The sequence below is a fragment of the Podarcis vaucheri genome, assembly GCF_965113315.1.
Source record: "Podarcis vaucheri genome assembly, chromosome: 8".
NCBI lineage: Eukaryota > Metazoa > Chordata > Lepidosauria > Squamata > Lacertidae > Podarcis > Podarcis vaucheri.
The window spans coordinates 59,947,555-59,968,449 of record NC_138766.1 but is presented as its reverse complement, the minus strand read 5'-3'; the positions used below and the strand labels follow the sequence as shown (position 1 = coordinate 59,968,449).

At 42.7% G+C, this 20,895-nt stretch overlaps 1 protein-coding gene across 4 annotated transcripts in view; it reads left to right on the top strand.

The window, feature by feature from the left end:
* Nucleotides 1-19,887, top strand: part of CPA6 (carboxypeptidase A6) — a 41,280-nt gene extending 21,393 nt beyond the window's left edge. For all 4 annotated transcript variants that reach the window (XM_082235332.1, XM_082235331.1, XM_082235333.1 and 1 more), the window contains 5 exons: nt 2,675-2,785; nt 3,365-3,455; nt 9,056-9,258; nt 15,565-15,649; nt 19,623-19,887. In XM_082235332.1, coding sequence (XP_082091458.1) covers nt 2,675-2,785; nt 3,365-3,455; nt 9,056-9,258; nt 15,565-15,649; nt 19,623-19,810 — 678 coding nt within the window. In that variant the 3' untranslated portion in view covers nt 19,811-19,887. The remainder of the gene's footprint in view (nt 1-2,674; nt 2,786-3,364; nt 3,456-9,055; nt 9,259-15,564; nt 15,650-19,622) is intronic.
* Nucleotides 19,888-20,895: the final 1,008 nt, after the last annotated feature.

Here is a 20,895-nt window from a genome sequence, read left to right as displayed (position 1 = left end):
CACGTATCTCTCCTGGGGGAGTGAAGTGGTGGCTTGGGGTCCTACGCTGCCCGAAACAGCAGCATGGGGCTTGCGTCCGCCAGGCGGACTCTGTGGGCGGCTCGCTGCGTCACCCCCCTGGGCGGATTGCTGCGGTGTCCCCGTGGGTGGCTCGCCCACCCCTGCCGCTCCTGGTGCCAGAGCAGCTAGCTACGCCCCTGCACACAGTAATGTAGCTCTTACATGTTGCTCTCTATGCACTGATATGTGGCAAATCTTCCAGTCCTTTTGAGATGTATGATGGTTGGGGAGCTGAACTAGGGCTAGGAAGACCATGGTTCAAATTTCTACTCAGCTATAATGCTCACCAAATGACCATGGCTCAGACATTGTCTTGCAGCTTAACCTTATCTCACAGGGTTATTGACAGGATAAAATGGTTTGGGATAGGGAGCCTTGCACACCTTCTCACTTCCTTGGAGAAAGGGAGGAGATAAAACTGTAATAAATATGAAATATGTTCAGCAATGATTAGCTTGCTAAGCATTCTTTTAAAAGATAGGGTGCAGTACCTACTGTTGCCACAGTGAGGCATGCCATACATGCTTTTGCAAATAACTATGGCAGTTTCCAAATCTTTGCCATGACATTGTGTGTTTATCTACTTCAAAACAATACAAGGAATACAGGAGGAGAATAAATATAGCATAACTGGAAGGTGTACAGCAAGAGTGGCTAACCTTTGGCCCTCCGGCTGTTATGGGACTACAACTCCCATCACCCATCACATTCTCAGAGTAGTTCAAGTGCCGATCTCTCTTCCCAGGGAGTTCTGGGAACTGTTGTTCTGTGAGGGGAATAGGGGGTCTCCTAACAACTCTCAGCACCCTTAACATACTACAGCTCCCAGAATTCTTGGGGGAAGTCATGACTACTAAAGTGCTACCATTATATGTATGGTGGGAATGTGGCCTAAATCTAGGGTCTAATGTTACCTAGCTGCACCATTGTGCTGGAGATGTCAGTTGAACGCTGTTTCTGGCAGCTAAAAGCTATTTTGCATTTTATAAAAATTGTACTCCTCAGCATTTCCTTTGGATGAGCCAAGTTGCTGTGTCAGTCTCTCTGAGAGTGCAATATTCCATAATTTCCAGTACAGTGGTACCTTGGGTTAAGTACTTAATTCATTCTGGATGTCTGTTCTTAACCTGAAACTGTTCTTAACCTGAAGCACCACTTTAGCTAATGGGGCCTCCTGCTGCTGCCGCGCTGCCGGAACACGGTTTCTGTTCTCATCCTGAAGCAAAGTTCTTAACCTGAAGCACTATATCTGGGTTAGCGGAGTCTGTAACCTGAAGCATATGTAACCTGAGGTACCACTGTACCACAAATATACCAATATCTCTAACCTTGCTGCAGAAAGTACGAACCTAATCAGTTCCCTTATGTAACAAGTGATGCTATGGGCTTTTTATGATTAAAACAGGTGTTTTTTTAATTCAGTTATATATTGTTTTCAGTTTCACATGCAATCATTACGGGGCATGGCAACTGAATTTAATTCTGAATGAAAAACATTCATGAACATAAATGAAGTTTTATAAACCTGATTTTGGGAGGCGGGGGGGGGGGGGAGATGGGCTTCACAGTAGAAGCTTCTGCATGAAGGAATTTTCAAACAACCATCACAAGACTGCTGTGAAATTATTAATCAATGGGGCATAGACACCCCAGAATCCATTAAGTTTTAATGCTCTTCCATGTATTTTACTTGCAAATATGAATTGTTGCGAGGCAAATATACTTCTGTATGCCATAATGAATCAGTTCAGCATCCATGGATCATAGTAGTGCTCAGACCCTGTAGACTGCAGTAGTAGACCTAGTTATCTGCAGATTGTTAGCTGTGCTCTTAAATCTCTATCTACTTACTATTTTATTTGTTGACCTAGGCCTGACTCAGGCTGGAGTGGGAGCTGCTTCCAGGTCATCTGGTTCCATGTTGCCCCAATAATATCTGAAGACAGGAACTAGATTAATGGCACTGGAATGTTGGGGGTTTTTACGCCATTCCAGAATAGTGGACTTTGGCAACAAAGAAGCAGAGCTTCTTTTTAATGGCATTATCCTAGTACGAGGGGATGCCTGTCTTAGTAGAACTTTGCTTGAGCACCAAAGTCTATCTGAGTTCTAGCATGCCTTATGTTTCTAGTCCTGCTCTGTGTGTCCCCCCCCCCAAGCATATATATATATATATATATATATATAACTAACAAGAAGCCGAAAGCACCAGCCTGAAGATGACGAGTGAGACCTCGTCGAAACGTCGCACAGACACCCCGACTCTTACACGGGAAGACACCCGAAGACACCAAAACCTGCATTCCTGTACCCGTGAAAATCTACGAAAGCATATATATATATATATATATGCAGGTTTTGGTGTCTTCGGGTGTCTTCCCGTGTAAGAGTCGGGGTGTCTGTGCGACGTTTCGACGAGGTCTCACAGACACCCCGACTCTTACACGGGAAGACACCCGAAGACACCAAAACCTGCATTCCTGTACCCGTGAAAATCTACGAAAGCAATATATATATATATATATATATATATATATATATATAGGGTTCAGGATGGTTCCTATGGGTTTTTGATTACAGACATTACTTTGATTATTCTTTTGCCCATTCATAGGCTCTCCAGACCTATCAAAGTGACCCAGCCATGAGAAGAATATTAAATCAACTGTATTTCTACATCATGCCTATTTTTAATGTGGATGGATACCATTTTAGCTGGACCCAGGTAAGTCATGTTTCCAGAATTAAGATATTAGTAGAGTTAGAATTCAGTATATATTTTTACTGATATCCTCCTTGTAGTGCAGCAGTAAAACTACTAGCACATTGCAGGATCTGGAATGGTTTAAAATTGAATGGGGGGGCTGCATGTTCAGATTTCCGCATTGCAGGGGGTTGTACTAGATGACCCCTAGGGATCCCTTCCAACTCTACAATTCTGTGATTCTACGAATGCAGTCAAGTACAGGTAATTTGCAACATGCTTGCATTTAACTTGTGCACGTTCAGCTTTATGCACTTGGCCAAATTAAAAAATAAGGAAGATGGCGGACATCTAGGAACAAGGACTTTGGCAATCCCACCTACCGTTGAACCCAATGTGTTTTGACTATACACAGTTCTGGATTTACAGACTATCCCTGGAACTTAACCCTAGCATATGTTGAGAGCCACCTGTGTTTCAAAATATGTGTTTGGGGAGGGAGTTCATGAAGTATCTTTACAAGAATTTGTTAATTTGCACATGATGCTTTTTTTACCAATATATATGTTGTATTTCCATGTTCTAAACAATTATGGATAGGATCGATTTTGGAGAAAAACAAGATCAAAGAATTCAAGATTCCGTTGCCATGGCGTAGATGCCAATCGTAACTGGAAGGTGAAATGGTGTGGTAAGTCTAGAATTAGCCTGTATTTGAATTAGCAAGCTATGGAGCCATTTTATTATCTAGGATATTAAATTGCACTGCAAATTTTTTATAGGATATGGTCCAGGTTGCGAAGCAAACCAAACCATGGTTAATGGTTTTACTATGAACACAGAGATCAGTCACACTTCACTCCTCACCTGGTGCAAGCAGAAAGAAAGAAGCAACAATCCCTGGCCTAGAATTACATCCATACTTAAATGCAAGTCCCACTGGGGCAGCTCAGTCAGCCCCGCCCTTTCCCCCCGTATTCCATTGGCAGTGTGCGTATATGGCGGGTGTGGGAGGGGGCACTGATGCAGGATAGAATGTCCCTATTTTTATTTGAGGAATGTTGGGGGATATGCCATCGGACTTTGCAGTTTAGCCCTGTAGGCCTCAATATGAAACTAGATGTAGGCATAATAACCCACTAGAGAACTACAAAGTTTTGTGGGTTTCAAATAATTGATGTGACCAGTGCTTATTTTCCTAAAAAAAATGTTTAGGGGTACTCTCATTTTCCTGTTGTTGTTTAGTCGTTTAGTCGTGTCTGACTCTTTGTGACCCCCTGGACCAGAGTCCGCCAGGCACTCCTGTCTTCCACTGCCTTCCGCAGCTTGGTCAAACTCATGCTGGTAGCTTCGAGAACACTATCCAACCATCTCGTCCTCTGTCGTCCCCTTCTCCTTGTGCCCTCCATCTTTCCCAACATCAGGGGGTCCTTTCCAGGGAGTCTTCTCTTCTCATGAGGTGGCCAAAGTATTGGAGCCTCAGCTTCAGGATCTGTCCTTCCAGTGAGCACTCAGGGCTGATTTCCTTAAGAATGGATGCATTTGATCTTCTTGCAGTCCATGGGACTCTCAAGAGTCTCCTCCAGCACCATAATTCAAAAGCATCAATTCTTCGGCAATCAGCCTTCTTTATGGTCCAGTTCTCACTTCCATACATCACTACTGGGAAAACTCATTTTCCTACTCATATTGAAATACTGCCCCTCAATGAGGCCAAACTTAGATTCACAAAATGTTTAGGGGTATGCATACACCTGCGTCGCCCCAGAAAAAAGCACGGTATGTGACTAATCAGCAGCCCATGTATGCAATTAATAAAAATTATAATAAAATTTATTACCTTACCATTTGTATAGCGCTTTCAAGTGTTCAAAGTGGTTGACGTTTATTATTTAGCTGTAATACATACAACATCCCTGTAAAGTAAAGTCACTATTGCTATTACCTTCCATATTGCAGATGGGAAGGCTGAAGCCAAGAGCGAGAGTAGATTGCCAATGGCTACCTACTGTGTTCAAAATGAGAGATGAAATTCAAAGCAGGAACTTCCTGATTCACAGCTCCACATCTTAGGCCCATTCTAATTAATTTATGCTTAATTAGTTCATATTATAGCCTAAAGAAACTGAGAGACTGCCTCACGGTTGCCTAGTGAATCTATGCCAGTGCCTCTGGTCTCCTTCATTCCTTTAATCCCCTGTTGCACAACAAAACAGAAGAGAATGAAGTGAGTAAATTCTTTAATTCTGAAACTCAGTTGCCCTTTTTTTGAAGACATGAAGAACAGATTTGCATCTGGTTGGCTCTCTTATCTATATATTGCTTGTTATTACATCAAATGTGTTCAACCCAGGCGGGAATTCATCCCTCATTTCAGTTAGTTTTTACCTTTCACATCAATATACACGTCCGTGCTTGCTCTGCTCAGATGGCACTCCCATGTGCATCCTTCCCCCCCCAAACGTGCCGTCCTATAGATAGCTGATTCTTAGAACAGTCCTTTTTTGATGTCAGTGATTTTTCAGAAGTAAAATGGAGACATGGAACTGCTGCATATTTGCCCAAGGATACAATGCAAGCCAACAACTATGACAGAATTAGAGCTTGAAAGTCCTTTGCTCCGAATCCCATGAACATTTGTCATCTTACATTGCCTCTCTCAAAGAGACCAAAAAAAAAAAAAACTGAACAGGGAAGTCATAGTTTGTATTATCTTGACCTGTTTTTATTCAGAAAAACAACCTTCACTCTGTGTTCTCATGGAGATGTCTTAGTTCCATCTCCAGTTTCCAGGCCTTGAAATTCTTAACAGGTGCCTGAGGGCAGGTAGGTTTTGAGCACGAATCCTGTTTTTGCATTTCTTCTGCACATGTTTGGCATTCAATGAGCGAGACTGTTTCTTTTCCTTTAAGGCAACATTTCTGTGTCAGCTCTGTTTCTCTTCCTTTCTGGCATAAGCACCTTGACACAGCGCCTACCTCTTGTGGCTCACTCCTTTCTCTAATGCAAGTAGGAATATCTCCAGATTTGGCTTTGCAGTCTATGGTACACATGGGATGGAGTTATTTGTTTCATTTGTGTCTCTAATTTTACTAGTGACATACATATAGGCACACCCAGACTGTTTATTTTTGAGAAGCTCAGTTGTAGATCATATGGTTTGAAAGCAAAAGGTCCCAGGTTTTAAATATACATATTTTTTTTATTTTTATGGAAAACAACAACAACATAGAAGCTGGTAAATTCTTCTCTGGCACAAATCCAGATTTGGGGTCCAGGGTTTCTGGTATCTTGGGGCCAGGGGAGCTGGGGTTATAGTTTAGTGGTGGTGCTCTTCCACTGGCACTACTGGACCCTAAGACTCTGTGTCTGAGTCTCTGGGTTTATGACAGAAGGAGATAATGCCATCTCTCTCAGCCTATATAGTTGGGACGTTACAGGTTATCCACTGTTCCATCTCTTTGCATCAATATGAAAGCCACTACCAAGTTTTTCAACCCATACGCTCTGTTTTCGTTCCTTCATCCATCTCAAGAAAGCACAACATATCGAGTTCACTTTAATGATTGTCTCCTGCAGTGGGAGATGAACAATTCGGCCATCTTCTGAAACAACCTTGTAGAGCAATTCTGTCATTTCCTGGATTTTTATTGTCTTGTTGTGACAGTAACTCTGGCATTTGACAATAGCTGACATTTACTGAATTCCTTTTTATCCTTCCCCACCTAAACTTGAAAACCTTATCTGAATGAAAAACATTAGATAATATAGTAATAATATAAAGAACTGCATAGCTGTGCATGGCAGCTAGCATTTCTCTTTTAATATTTGTGTTCCTCATAATTGCGGGGATGATACAGGAATAGTACACAGAGATTCTATTGGTTCGATAGGAAATTGGAACAGCTGCTATCAGCTTAGCCTACCAAAGTTAAGTATACAATTTACCTGAGTCAGCTGCAAATCATAGCTAGTAAAAGAAGATTGAGGTTAATCATCCCATATATAAATGCTGTAAAATAATGATCAAATCCATCTAAAAATAATAATTTATTGCTTTGTTTCTGTCTGAAAGAATCCTCTCCTGACTTTGTAACCTTAAGGAAGTAACCATCTGAGGTAGGCCATGCAATAACAGCTATATTGCATTGTGCCATGTTCTCAGGCAGTAGCAAATTGGTTTTGTGGCCCCATCAGAGAATCCCATCACGTATGAGTCTTGGAGTCTCTACTGCAACAAAGGAGACATAAGTCAGTGTGACCCAGTCCTCGATTAGATCTTGTAACTACCATTTACAGCAGTGGCCAGCGAACTTTTTCAGGAGGGGGCCGGTCCACTGTCCCTCAGACCTTGTGTGGGGCTGGACTATATTTTGGGGGTGGGAATGAACGAATTCCTGTGCTCCCACAAATAACCCAGAGATGCATTTTAAATAAAAGCACACGTTCTACTCATGTAAAAACACGCTGATTCCTGGACCATCCGCGGGCCGGATTTAGAAGGCGATTGGGCCGGATCTGGCCCCCGGGCCTTTGTTTGCCTACCCATGATTTACAGGTTGTGGCAGGATGGTCATGAATAGAAGCATCCATACCTAACTTTCTCTAGCCTGGTATAAACTCAATTTCATCTGTGCTAGTTAACATCAGTAGCAGCAACAGGAGGTAAAGATAAGTCTTTTAACAGCTGCGAAATTAGCCCTATGAATGAAGAACACCAATCCATTATATTGGCAAAGACCCAAAGCTGCCTCAAGAAAAGTTTTGGAAGAGCATCTAAACAGCTCAATTTGAACTAATGCGGGTCTTTTCAAGCCAGACAAGTCAATATGGGAATACTTTCCTGAAGCGAGAAGGTTTGAAAACAACTGAGTTATAGCATTTGATAAGAAATTAGGAGATGATTCTCTTGAGTTAGATTACTTGGTGGCTGTCTGTTTAGCAGAGAGTATACCACATGCCCTCGCTACCACAAAGTACCCATCTGAGCTCAGACAAAGATAATCTTTGCATTTTTTCACTGATGGCCATGAAGAGAAGTTCTTGTGTCTTAGTTCCTCAGACTATGCAAGTGCTATTTAGCTACTTCTGAGTTATTATGCTAATTATATAGCCTATTATACTTCATATTTTTAAGGATCATCATGCAATGCTGGTTCTCATCCCCTTACTATTTAAAGTACATTTTATGCAAATGGTATTTATTAAAAAGGAGTGTTTAATAAGCCCCTTGTGGCAGCAAAAATGCAGCAGTCAAGGTCTCATTGTTATGCAGAATTCCTGGAAAAAATATATTTTTATGTATTAAACCCAAGCTAGTTACACATTTTTATGTATTAAACCCAAGCTAGTTACACAAAGAGCATAAAGGACATCATGCTAACCATTAACAGATCAGAAACTGGTAAACCTCCCTGTGACTAAGCCATGGTTAGTGTTTTGGGAATGTTGCATCTGCACTCCTGTGGTCGTAACATACATGCTGGTAGAAACAAAAACTCCATCCACTTCTTTTAATTGGCATGGCTATTCTGAAGTATTGAAGCTACTACAAGAAAGGTTTCAGGCACTATCCAACCTGGTTTAAATAACGCCTTCAGTTTAAACAGCCTCAGTGGAAGGGCTCCAAGTTCTGATTTAGGCCAAATCCTTTGTCCAAACCAATAAGAAACACACCTGTGTGCAACTCAGTGTTGGAGGACAGAGCTGCTGTGTCACACAGCACCCCCCTGCGCCCATCAAAGTGAGCCTGTCGAACTCAGGTGCACTGTCCCTTTGCCAGGGTTGAAAGTGAGATTCAGCAGTCAGCCCATATATAATGGACTTCACCTTTGCCCAGCCCAATATATTTTGCTGCCTGAATGGTACCTCCACCATTCAATGTACAGAAACGCACTAGAATGGCAGTTCAATCTTACTTTCCACATGGGCAATAGGATAATGTCCTCCAGTGCACCTGAAGACAGTAGGATAGTTATGGGGGTGCAGGACAAGCCATGTGGCTCACACCACTCTGTCCTTCAGCAGCTCCTTCTGCTGCCCACCAGCATTCGCTGAAAGATGCTGTTACCTTACTCTCCCTAACGTCACCCCTGCCTTAGCCTCAGGCAGCAAAATGGTTTTGGCCAACTGGTCCTTTCTATTCCTTTTTTGTTTTGTTTTGTTTTGTTCAAGAGAGTTTATTTTAATAAAAATAGAGCCCAGCATGATATCTGTGGGCGTTTTCCTGGCTTGCGTCCAATTTAAATGTTGTGGGTTTAATTTGGGCTTCTTTTTCTTTTCAACACGCAGATGAAGGGGCTTCCACCCACCCCTGCGACGACACATACTGTGGTCCTTTCCCTGAATCTGAGCCAGAAGTGAAGGCTGTAGCTCACTTTCTTCGCAAACACCGGAAGCAAATAAAAGCTTACCTGTCCTTTCATGCATATGCCCAGATGTTGCTGTATCCCTACTCTTACAAGTATGCGACTATTCCAAATTTCAGCTGTGTGGTAAGTATAGGATTTGAAGAATTTTGAATCCTTGCAGATCACTTTGAATTTGAAGAAAGTACCGTACTTTTTCATGTATAAGACAATGTTTTTTATTTTAAAGTTATGTTAAAAAATAGGGGGTCGTATTATACTCGGATAGTGCATAGGGGGGACATGGGATTTGTTGCTGTCGCGAGCCGGAGATTGTCTGCGGCTATTGGGCGTGTTATTGGTGGCTGCGGCAAGGGGTGGTATTGACTAGCTGCTGCTGCGGGCGATTGGAGGGGACAGATGATGTGCGACTTGCAATGTGTGCGAGTGGCAGCATATGTCAGGCAGGTGAGCGATTTTCCGGATTCCCCCCTAAAAAAAGCTCAGCAACTCTGGGCAATCTCCCCCCCCCCATTTTCTTAATTTGGAGTTCCCCAAAATAGGGGGCGTCTTATACTCACCTCACAGAGTGTTTGTTGTGGGAGAGGAAGGGAAAGGACATTGTTAGCCGCCTTGAGACTCCTTAAAAGGTAAAGGGACCCCTGACCATTAGGTCCAGTCATGACCGACTCTGGGGTTGCGGCGCTCATCTCGCTTTATTGGCCGAGGGAGCCAGTGTATAGCTTCCGGGTCATGTGGCCAGCATGACTAAGCCGCTTCTGGCGAACTAGAGCAGCGCACAGAAACGCCGTTTACCTTCCCGCCCAAGCGGTACCTATTTATCTACTTGCACTTTGTGCTTTCGAACTGCTAGGTTGGCAGGAGCAGGGACCGAGCAACGGGAGCTCACCCCGTCACAGGGATTCGAACCGCCGACCTTCTAATCAGCAAGTCCTAGGCTCTGTGGTTTAACCCACAGTGCCACCCGCGTCCCTGGGACTCCTTAGGGTAGTGATAAAGCGGGATATCAAATCCAAACTCTTCTGCTGCTTCTGCTTGGTGTGTGGCTCTCAGTTCAAAGTAGTTATACTTCATATTTATGCATGGGCATATCATGCAATGTAATTGTTATATGATCAGTAATGAATACAATAAGCAATTTGCTTCATTTGAGGATCCAAGAGAGATAGTGCAAAACATCAGGAGTGTTGCAGAAAGATTTTGTGGCGCCGGGTCTGACAGGAGTTAGATGAGTGCCCAAAATACTGTGACAAAGGCAGCCAGGGATTTAAAAAGCCAATCAAAAATGCCCATGTGTATTTAACTTGAGGTTAGACTCTGTTTCCTTGCCTCCTTAAACTTCAGTCAGTGCTTTCACCATCCATATAGCTATGCTAATATCTGTTCTATGGGAAGAGAATGTATTATGGGAATTGCTAGGCAACAGATTACGTGCTCTCAGTCAGTGCTACTTGCAGTTGAGAAGGGAACCTCTGAAGCAATGCAACTGATTGCTTGGTCTAAGAATATTTTGAAGGATACCAAAAAGCCAAAGAGGTGCATCGGAGATCATTTGCAATATCACAGAGGTGGCCAGAGCATCATTCTTGGACCAAAGTCAGGGCTTGGTGCAAGAGAGCACCTGCTCTTCTCCATACTTGGCAGAAAGGTGGAGACTGTTTGGTCTCCAGTGGATCCCCTGTATTCTATGCACATTCTCTGTCCAGTAGCAAATTGCAGCACGGCACGAGGCACAGCAGGAGAACAACACCCTCATGTCAAGAGATATGTCAAAAGGCCATGTCACTCTGTTTTCACATTGGTGGTGAGGAAGAAGGAAACATGATGGAGAACTGCAATGAAAGGTCACAAGCCATCAAGTGCACTTGCACAAATATCAAATACCCAAGGACAAGGCAGTTGCACAGAAAACAAAAGAAAGGCGCATTTACCCATGCCGTCAACAACCATGTAAGATGTGATCTCAGTTTATTGTGAATGGCACTGAGCTGCAAAGCAGAATCACAAAGGATTTCCTTTCCGTTTCCATCCCCGGAGGCAAACTTCACAAGCACCAGATCCTCAGATTTATTTTGCATGTTGAGATTGGCCAACAGATGAAAGCTTTACCATGGGCTTCAGTATTCAGAAATGAGGGGACTCTTTAATAATTCCTGAGCTGAAGGCAAACAGGCTTCTGTCCAGCATACTAGACGGAACTGTGCAGCCAGCCACTCTTTGAATTAGTGCACTAAATTATTTAGGGCCTTGAAACTGGAGAAAAGGATACACAACTCCCCACATTTAAGTCTTGTCTTTGACTGCGTTTTACAGCACAGACATGTTCATGTGTAGTCTATTTCAGCCTTTTGGGGAGATGGTTATTTAATTTATAAAACTATTTGTTTCAGTAACCATGGTCAGGGGATCTGAAGTGAAGTTGTATGACAGTGGGATTGAGGTGGGATTGGACCCTAAGGGTCATCAGTATCATGGGATAGGGTTTGTCGAGGATTCACAGCAATGATGCTCTCAGGAGCAAACTTGCAATAAAAGTCATTTTATTTTGTTTAAATATAGAATTAAAAGGTATTCACACAGAGTGGTGCATGCTCTAATCTCTCGCTTGGACTACTGCAATCTGCTTTGTGTGGGGCTACTTTTGAAGGTGACCCGGAAACTACAACTAATCCAGAATGCGGCAGCTAGACTGGTGATTGGGAGTGGCTGCCGAGACCACATAACACCGGTCTTGAAAGATCTACATTGGCTCCCAGTACATTTCTGAGCACAATTCAAAATGTTGGTGCTGACCTTTAAAGTCCTAAATGGCCTCGGTCCTGTATACCTGAAGGAGTGTCTCCACCTCCATCATTCAGCCCAAACACTGAGGTCCAGTGCCGAGGGTCTTCTGGCAGTTCCCTCACTGCAAGAAGCCAAGTTACAGGGAACCAGGCAGAGGGCCTTCTCGGTAGTGGCATCCGCCCTGTGGAACGCCCTCCCACCAGATGTCAAAGAGAGAAAGAACTCCCAGACTTTTAGAAGACATCTGAAGGCAGCCCTGTTTAGGGAAGCTTTTAATGTGTAATAGACTATTGTATTTTAATATTTTGTTGGAAGCCACCCAGAGTGACTGGGGAAACCCAGCCAGATGGGCGGGGTATAAATGAATTATAATTATTATTATTATTATGTAAGAAGTCCTACTCACAGCAGACCCATTGAAGTTAATGGACATGGCTAACTTAGGTTCATTGATTTCAGTGGGTTTCCTCTGAGTAGGACTTAGTTGAATACAGCCCTTTATTTTTATTTATTATATTAATATCCCACCATGGAATTTGGGGCAGCATCACTCCCAGGCAGTCATTCATCCAGACACTGTTTCCAGTCATTCATCCAGACACTGTCTCAACAGAGACCTGAGCTGAAGCACAAAGTACTGGCATTTGGACAGTCACTACACACACACAAACACACATCCTTATCCTCAGAACACATCCAAAGGAGAAACCAGGGGTGCTTGAGGAATTTGATTTCTATAGATTCTGATGCAAATTGACACCTTCTGGATGAATGTGTGAATTGGTATGTATTATCTTTCTGATTTTGCTCTTCTCCAAATTTGCAACAGCAGCAGAAAAATAATAATCAAATTCAGATAAATATGTATTTTGATACATATTTTGAGATAGAATAGGTTACTTCAATACATGTTTAAATATAAATGTTCATGCATTTTTGTAAATATATATATATATATATATGTATATGTATGTATGAGATTAATGTGGAAACAGGACAAAATGAACCTTATGAATGAACATCTGCAGTACTGACATGGATCAGAAACAGACTGTTCTGTCCATCCCTGGTTTCCATATATGGATCAGCAATGCATAAAGTTAGTGACCTCTCATATGGCAACCTAGTTAACAGATGTGGAACTGCAGGCGCATCCCTATTTAGAAGCCTAGAATCTGTCTTCCCATGATAGCACAACAGAGCTCACTCAGCCTCCTGCTTCTTCTTCTGTGGTTCCCTGTATGAGAATAGCACTTAGACCAGAGAATAAAACTTGGGGGGAGAAGAAAGAATGGGAATGCAGCTACTTCTGTCTCCACAGTCCATATTCTTCCACTACCATCAGTCCTGTTGCCATTTATAATACTTATAAATAAATAACTGTAATGAGCTTTACAGAATGCAAGGGGACTGATCCCCACCTTGAGCTTAGAGTCTAACACAGAGAAAGCAACCAAGGAAGGATGCAGGGTTCACAGGGAAAGAACATCCAGTTCTTTCAGCTGCACATGATTAGGCTGCAAGCTTGAATTCAGTGGGGCTTCCTCTATGTAAGCAGGGTTAGGATTACTTATTACAGGATAAGTTGCAGGAACTGTGATACATTATGGGTTGAGCCAAAGGCTTTGAATGAAGATGGTGGTGGTATCAGACAGGTGTTTTGGGAGGTGATTCTAAGTTTCCAGGGCAGCAAGGGAGAAAGGGTGGAGTCTTTTGAGGGAGCAGGAGAACTAGTTCAGACAGCAGAAGGTTGTGAAGCTGGAGAAGCAAAGGTCATGGGCAGAATGTACTGAAGGCCATGGAGGACTGTGAAAGCACAGTCAATAAGCTTGTGCTGGATCTGGGAGTGGACAGGAAGCCAGTGTAAGGTTTTCAATGAGTGGCATCTCACAACCAGAGTGACAAATGAGGTGAATGGTTTTGGGAGCCAAACCTTGCTTGGGTGTGAGGGAACCAAGGTAAGGCAGCAGAAGACCAGAATGGAAATCATGCTGCACAGAAAAATCTATTGAAACCGTTTAGTAATAGATGTGTGACAGAATGGTTGTTATCCTTGTGGGCACGTAGCTACACACTTCTTCAACTATTTTACCAAGTACTGAATAAATTCCACCTATTTCTTCGTACCATGGCGGATATCTGCTGTGACTCTTCATAACTGTTACCGCCAGCTCTCTAGAGGTATCCAAAAATGTCAGCACATCTGGGCACTCTGTATATACTCTCTCATTTGATTCTTAAATGTAAAATATATAGCAATACAGAAGCAGAGTCTCAGCAGTTCCCTTATCTGTAACATCATAATTAAGTTTTTTGAAAGTTGGTTCCCGTCACAGACTGGCTGTTGCAACTGCAAAATATAATTCAGGGATATTTCTGCTTAGTGAATGGTTCTTGTCAAGATAAATCCCTTTCTTTTTCATATCCTGGACAGAAACAACTCTGCTACTGAAATCACTTAAATATAATGATATTCTGAGTATTTCAGTAAGCCCAGCCTTGTCGCTCTGGAACTGCATCTTCTTGAGTGTGAATTGGATGAAGATTCTCAGTAGACATCTGAAAAGTAGCCTTAATGGCATGAAGATCCTGGGAATCTGGGGCAGGTACCAGTGTACCACCACCACAACCCGTCAAAGTTAACCTGCAGGCATGGGAGAAGATAAAGATCTGGCATGTTGGACCAAAAGATTCCCCACTCTTGCACAAAATTAACTATTCTCATAAGGTGAATTGGAGACCCGTTGGAAGCAGAGCATGAAGTTCCAGGGAGGGATAGGACCTTTCTTTTTCTGCAGCCAACCCATGCATAGATTGTAAGCATCCTGGCAGAGGATCCTTTAATTGCCCAGTCATTCCAAGGATGCAGGTGGCGCTGTGGTCTAAACCACTGAGCCTCTTGGGCTTGCCGATCAGAAGGTTGGCGGTTCGAATTCCCGCAATGGGGTGAGCTCCCGCCGCTCTGTCTCAGCTCCTGCCAACCTAGCAGTTTGAAAGCACGCCAGTGCAAATAGATAAATAGGTACCGCTGCAGCAGGAAGGTAAACAGTGTTTCCGTGCGCTCTGCTTTCCATCATGGTGTTCCGTTGCGCCAGAAGCGGTTTAGTCATGCTGGCCACATGATCTGGAAGCTGTCTGCGGACAAACACCAACTCCTTCGGCCTGAAAGCGAGATGAGCGCCGCAACCCCATAGTCGCGTTTGACTGGACTTAACCGTCCAGGGGTCCTTTACCTTTTACCTTACCATTCCAATATGATCTTAGAAAAAAGGGGAAGATAGAAAACAAAACTTTTCTTCTTTGTTCATCCTTGTTCACTGCTTTAAGGGTGGGGGCAGAGGCATCCTTTCTTATGCCTCCTTTAATGCCATTGTTCGAATTAGTAATTAAGTCCACAAATCCTTACATGCAGTGACAGGCAACAGGTATATGGCAGCATACAAGACCTCATACAAGACCTCTACATGCTAAAATGTGAACCAGATTATTTATGCTGGGTTTTGAAAGCTTTGAAATGGGAATGAAGTAAAAACAAGTTTGAGGAACATTGTCCTAAATTGTTGGATGTCACTTTTGAAATAACTATAATTGTTTCTCTCATTCTCTCTCTGTTTGTTTGTTTTTTGTTTTGTTTTGTTCCCTTCCCAGGAATCTGCTGCTTTTAACGCTGTAAATGCCTTGCAGTCAGTTTATGGGATAAGATACCGATATGGCCCTGCCTCCAGCACTTTGTGTAAGTTTCTCCAGTGTGCTAGTTCATTGGTTTTGTATTTGTACTGTGTTAGTGTTGTTGGCTGTGTTGTAAAGATGCAAGCAAACCATTTCAAAGAGAACTTTGTTCAGTATGCTATGAGAAGCAAGAGACGGCTGCATGAAATTTACATTATATTTTTACACACCACCCTAATCTCTTTGAGTAGTGCGAGATTTCTGGGGTTCCAGACACTTATCTACAGTTTCTGTTTCCTTTTGGGGAATAAGGCACAGCAGAGACTGTGGTGTTTTTATCATATATGGTTTTATTTACATGCCACACACACACACACACACACACACACTTACACAACCTGCACCTAGATGGAGGGATTGCAGGACATTCACATCCTATGAGGGTCTAGCTTCCCTCTTAAGGGCAGCTTTGGATTCAAAGTCTCTTGGTCCCAACCTGTCACCTCCAACTCACATGGAATTCTGCCCCTCCTTCCCCTTCTTGCTGCCAGCTGGCTTCAAGGACCTCCCCCCAACCTAAAACCCAAAGCTGAAACCCTAAACTTGGGCGTTGTCTGCTACCATTGGCCTTTGCTTCTGCTGTTCACTCAGAGCTGGCAGTATTTACATTGCCAGTCGTTCTTAATGGCCCAATATTTTGCTCTCTTTGTTTCTTGCTAATGACCCTCCCAAGGACTTCCTGAGCATGGAAAAGTGGTTTGAACTGCCCTTTTGACACTACAGGATTCAGAAGTCTGGCAGCTTCCCTTAATACCCCAAGCATCAACTTATTCCTAACATTTACTAAATCTAAGAATTTAGGGAGATCTTGCCCCCACAAACTCATAACAGTATTTAGATGCCAGCCTGACACATGTCTTGTGCACAAGCAAAAACTCTTCCATGCATGTCCAGTGGAGGGAGCAATGTGCCCTTTATGTGCCAGACTCTTGTACCCCATGGGATTCCCACAGGACCTTGGATGGACTTTTCAGTAAGAATGGAGATTGTCCCTGGAAAGGAAAGCTGAAGAGCTCTCATGAGTGAGCAGAACTATGCATGCAATGCTTTGGGTCCCATCCAATGACTGAAGTGGGATTTAAGAAGCCTAACCATGTGACCCAGATCTTCTTGATGTACTAATAATTGTAGCAATGGAGTCTTAGGCTGGCAAAAAAAGCCCCAACAACCACCACTCTGCCTCTTGGAGACAATATAGAAGGATCTTTAGAGGGCATTGAGAAACAACTGTCATAATAAATGATGTTTGTGATTATTCAAATGGAGCTTTCAGTCCAGCTCAGTTTATGGCCAACTAGTCAGAAGTTAACAGTTGATGGTGCAAGTTGAATTCCCATTCATCTAAAGGGACACTCAGCCCATTCAGTGGTGTCTGAATGAGGACCACAGTGTGGATGGGCATCCAGACACGTATCTGAATGTGGGTCGGTTACAGGAAAAAAAAATGCTTCCTTGCACGGATCTCTTTTGCTGATCAGGGCATATGTATTTTGAGCTTACAAGGATGTCTGGGTTGTCTCTTATCACATATTTGTAGAGAATATTGATGTACTGAGAATTCACTCAGACTCTGGGTTATGTTCTTTTTGAATTCTGGGTTTAGATCACAATCATTTTGAAGACAATAAAAAACCAAAGTAAAATATCTTCAACAGGGAAATATTTTACAGAATATTAAAAATTCATCTTCTTCCCAGCGGAGTTTGGGATGTTTAAAGTCTGAATTTTCAATAACTGTCAGAGCCTGAATAGAAGTCTCCAGACAACTATGATAGACAAAAGAAATCCAGCAGCTTTATATAGCAAAGGAATATATGCTTCACTCGTTTAGTTTGTTCTGATCTGAAACGTTGGAAGAACGAATGCAGAGAGAAATAAATGCTTTTCTTCAATCTACTGAAAATTTAGTGGTACAAAATGAAAAGTGGTATGAACATAGCCCAAGGACTAGGGCACCTGTGGCCCTTCAGATGCCACTGGGATACAATTCCCTGACTGTTGGCTTGGGGTTGATGAGAATTAAAAGTGTAACAATATCCGTAAGGCCATAGGTTGCCACCGGTTTCCTAGACAAAGTATTAACAGGACACTTCATTCCCTAAGGCAACCAACACCACAATCCTATAAACATCTACCCATAAGTAACTCCCACTGAGTTCAGGGGGCTTACTGCCAGGTAAGTGGCTATAGGATTGCTGCCTTTTCTGTTTTTTCATACCAACTGGACGTTTGGTTAAGCATCCCCCGCCTTGCCCCAACTTCTAACAACATACTTCCTCATGCTGTTTTCAGCCACACAGCAACTGCCATGTCATGTTAGGTTTTTAAGTTTTAAAAAAAATAGATTTTAAAAAGATATTGTTATAGTTAATGAAGACTATAGTGGGAGGGCTCAGCTTGTAGTTAGCCGCAGATTGCGCCATTCAACCCTTGTTTAATTCAGTACTTCGGTGTGGGAAAGCACAACAAATAAGAACTGCACTTCACTCCTTCGGCACCAGTGGAAATGTGGGAGGTAGCGTGTTCTTTTTTCTTCTAGCCCACAGCAAGCTGAGTGCAGCTCGCGACAGGGATTAATGTTCTTCTTGAGAAATGTTATGATTAAGGCTGGAGTTCTGTACATATTTACCTGGGAGCAGGAAGTGGGGGATTTGATACAGTTGACGCTTAAAGATGATCTTGCCTGATTCACACTTTTCAAAACACTATGCAAACCATATCCATTCTTCACAGTTTGTTGCTGTTTTTATTGTTGTTCTAATAATATTTACATCCCTCCTTTTGCTCAAAACTGGGACTCGATGTGGAACACAAAAATTAGAACAAATACAGATAAAACACACAAATACAGCTGAAAACATATAAAAGGCTATTGAAATTTGCAGTTATCCAAATTTGCAGGGCAGTTCTCCAGCCAAGTAATGTGTACAAACATGCATATACTAAAGTTTGCATATAAAAGCATATATTAGTGAAAATAGCATGCTGGAATGCATATGGGGAAACTGCATTGCAAATATGTGTATAGAGCGCAAAACTGAATATAAAATGTGTATAGTGAGGGAAATTCACAGGAAAAATGCTGATCGATTTCCATGAAATGGAGATGTGGAGAACTGGAGCTAAGGCTAGAAAGATGAGAAACTGAAAGTGACATGTTTATCCATTCCTAGCGGGCAGTAAGTTTCATCAAACTCAGTAGGATTTAAATCTGACTAGACATGCATAGGATTGCATTGTTAGTAAATTGTAAGGAAGTTTTTCTTCCTAGCCTTTCCTTTCCTTGAGCCTGATCTTAGAAAATAAACTTCCATGTATCGTCTTACACACAAGGCAAGTTGAAACCTTTGTGAAAGGAGAAAGTAGAGAATGTTATCCATGCTATTTTGTTTTCCATTGTGTAATATGTAGATCTTCTTTAGAGTTAAAATTAATTACATCAACCCTGGTCCTCTGAGTCATTGCAGCAGTGGAGAAGTGGTCAGGTTGATTTGGTTACTAAGTCTTAAACTTGCCAGCACTGTCAAATGGGCCACTCCAGCATCATGCAGTGCTAAGAAGCAGCATAGAAATGGATGAAGATGGGCTGACTGTCTCAGGTCACTGCAAGCTGATAGAACCAGGTCTGCCAGCACAAAATTGCCTTGGTAGTCAGCAGTTTGAACTCAATTACAAAGCAGATATAGTGCAGCAAGGTGAAGGACTCCCTCTTGCCCCACCTGCAATATAGGTATTTTCACTGTACTACATACATCTACAGAATCAGGGGAAAGAGAGCTGATGAAACTGTTTTTGGATCAAATTTTAGTCCAACTTGCAAAGCTTCTTTCTCTTCGGCATCTCTGGATTTGAGGACATTAAGCGCCTTTGGAGTTGCTTAGAAAAACAACTTAAAATATAAACTTGTGGAATTAGCATGTTCTTTCATACACATCACTTAAAATTGCTTCCCCCCCCCTTCCTCTTCCTTTTTCCAGATGTGAGTTCTGGCAGTTCTATGGATTGGGCATACAAAAATGGCATCCCATATGCGTTTGCATTTGAGCTGCGTGATACAGGTCATTTTGGATTTCTACTGCCGGAGACCCTAATTAAACCAACGTGCACAGAGACCATGCTGGCTGTTAAAAATATAACCATGCATCTGCTGAAAAAATGTCACTAGGGTTTGCAGCAAAGGGCCAAAACTGTATTTCTTTTTAACTGTTATTGAAAATGTTTATTACTTAGACAATGTCAAGTCAATGGAGCCTAGAATCTGTCCTGCTGGTGGAGATAATAAAAGTGGGGGGAGGAATGACATTCACACTGCATGTAGGTTGAAGAGTGTGATACATATTCAGGGCTATGTGTATAATGGAATCATACCACTCAAGTGTAGACATTGGTTTTGAGCTGGAAGGAATATGGGTTGGCAAGGCTGAAGAAATTCAAAGAGCTGGGGATGAGACTATAGCAGAGACGGGGAACCTGTAGCCTTTAAATGTGGGACTCTAACTCCTGTCAGCCACAGCTAGCATGACCAGAGGTCAGGGATGATGGGAGTTGGAGTCCATTGTGATTTTCTTTGAACAGTGTATGAAAAATAAATGTAAGCCCTGTCAAGGAGGGGGTCGTTTTCCCAAGTCCTCCCTCCAAGCTACTAATCAATCACACACGGGCACTGAACGGGTTCCAGGCTTTATTGACTTCTTCTCTTCCACCAACTACAGAGCATCAAACAGCAAGTTTAAAACATGGCATGTCCCCCCCCCCCAGCAGGTTAATTCAAAGATTTACAGGGGCTGGGGAATGCTGGCAACCAGCCAGCCCCATCACATGCTCCCACTTTGGGGACTAATTGTTACCACCTTCCTGAGGGGCCCCACCCAGCACTACTTGCTCACAGGATCACTACTTCATGACAAGACCTGGCCCTCTGTTATTAGCATAAATAATTATTGTGGTGCTTACCACAGCAATTAACACATCGTCTCTGAGTTGGCAAGAATGGACTGTACAAGGAGTGTGCAACCTTTGTTTGTCAAAAAACTGTATTTCCTCAATGGTAGTTCGTTGGGGGCCATATACCAGAAGTGAAAGCAGAATAACATGGATGGGACAACTAATTTTCTCTTTCTGCCACTCCTTTCCCTCCCAACTACCCACCTTTTTTTCTCACCCTCTTTTTTCTCCCCCTTTTTCTCTTTCAGTCACCACTCCCCCCTCCCCCCCCCATATTTTTCTGCTTCTTGAAATTTGGCTGAGGGT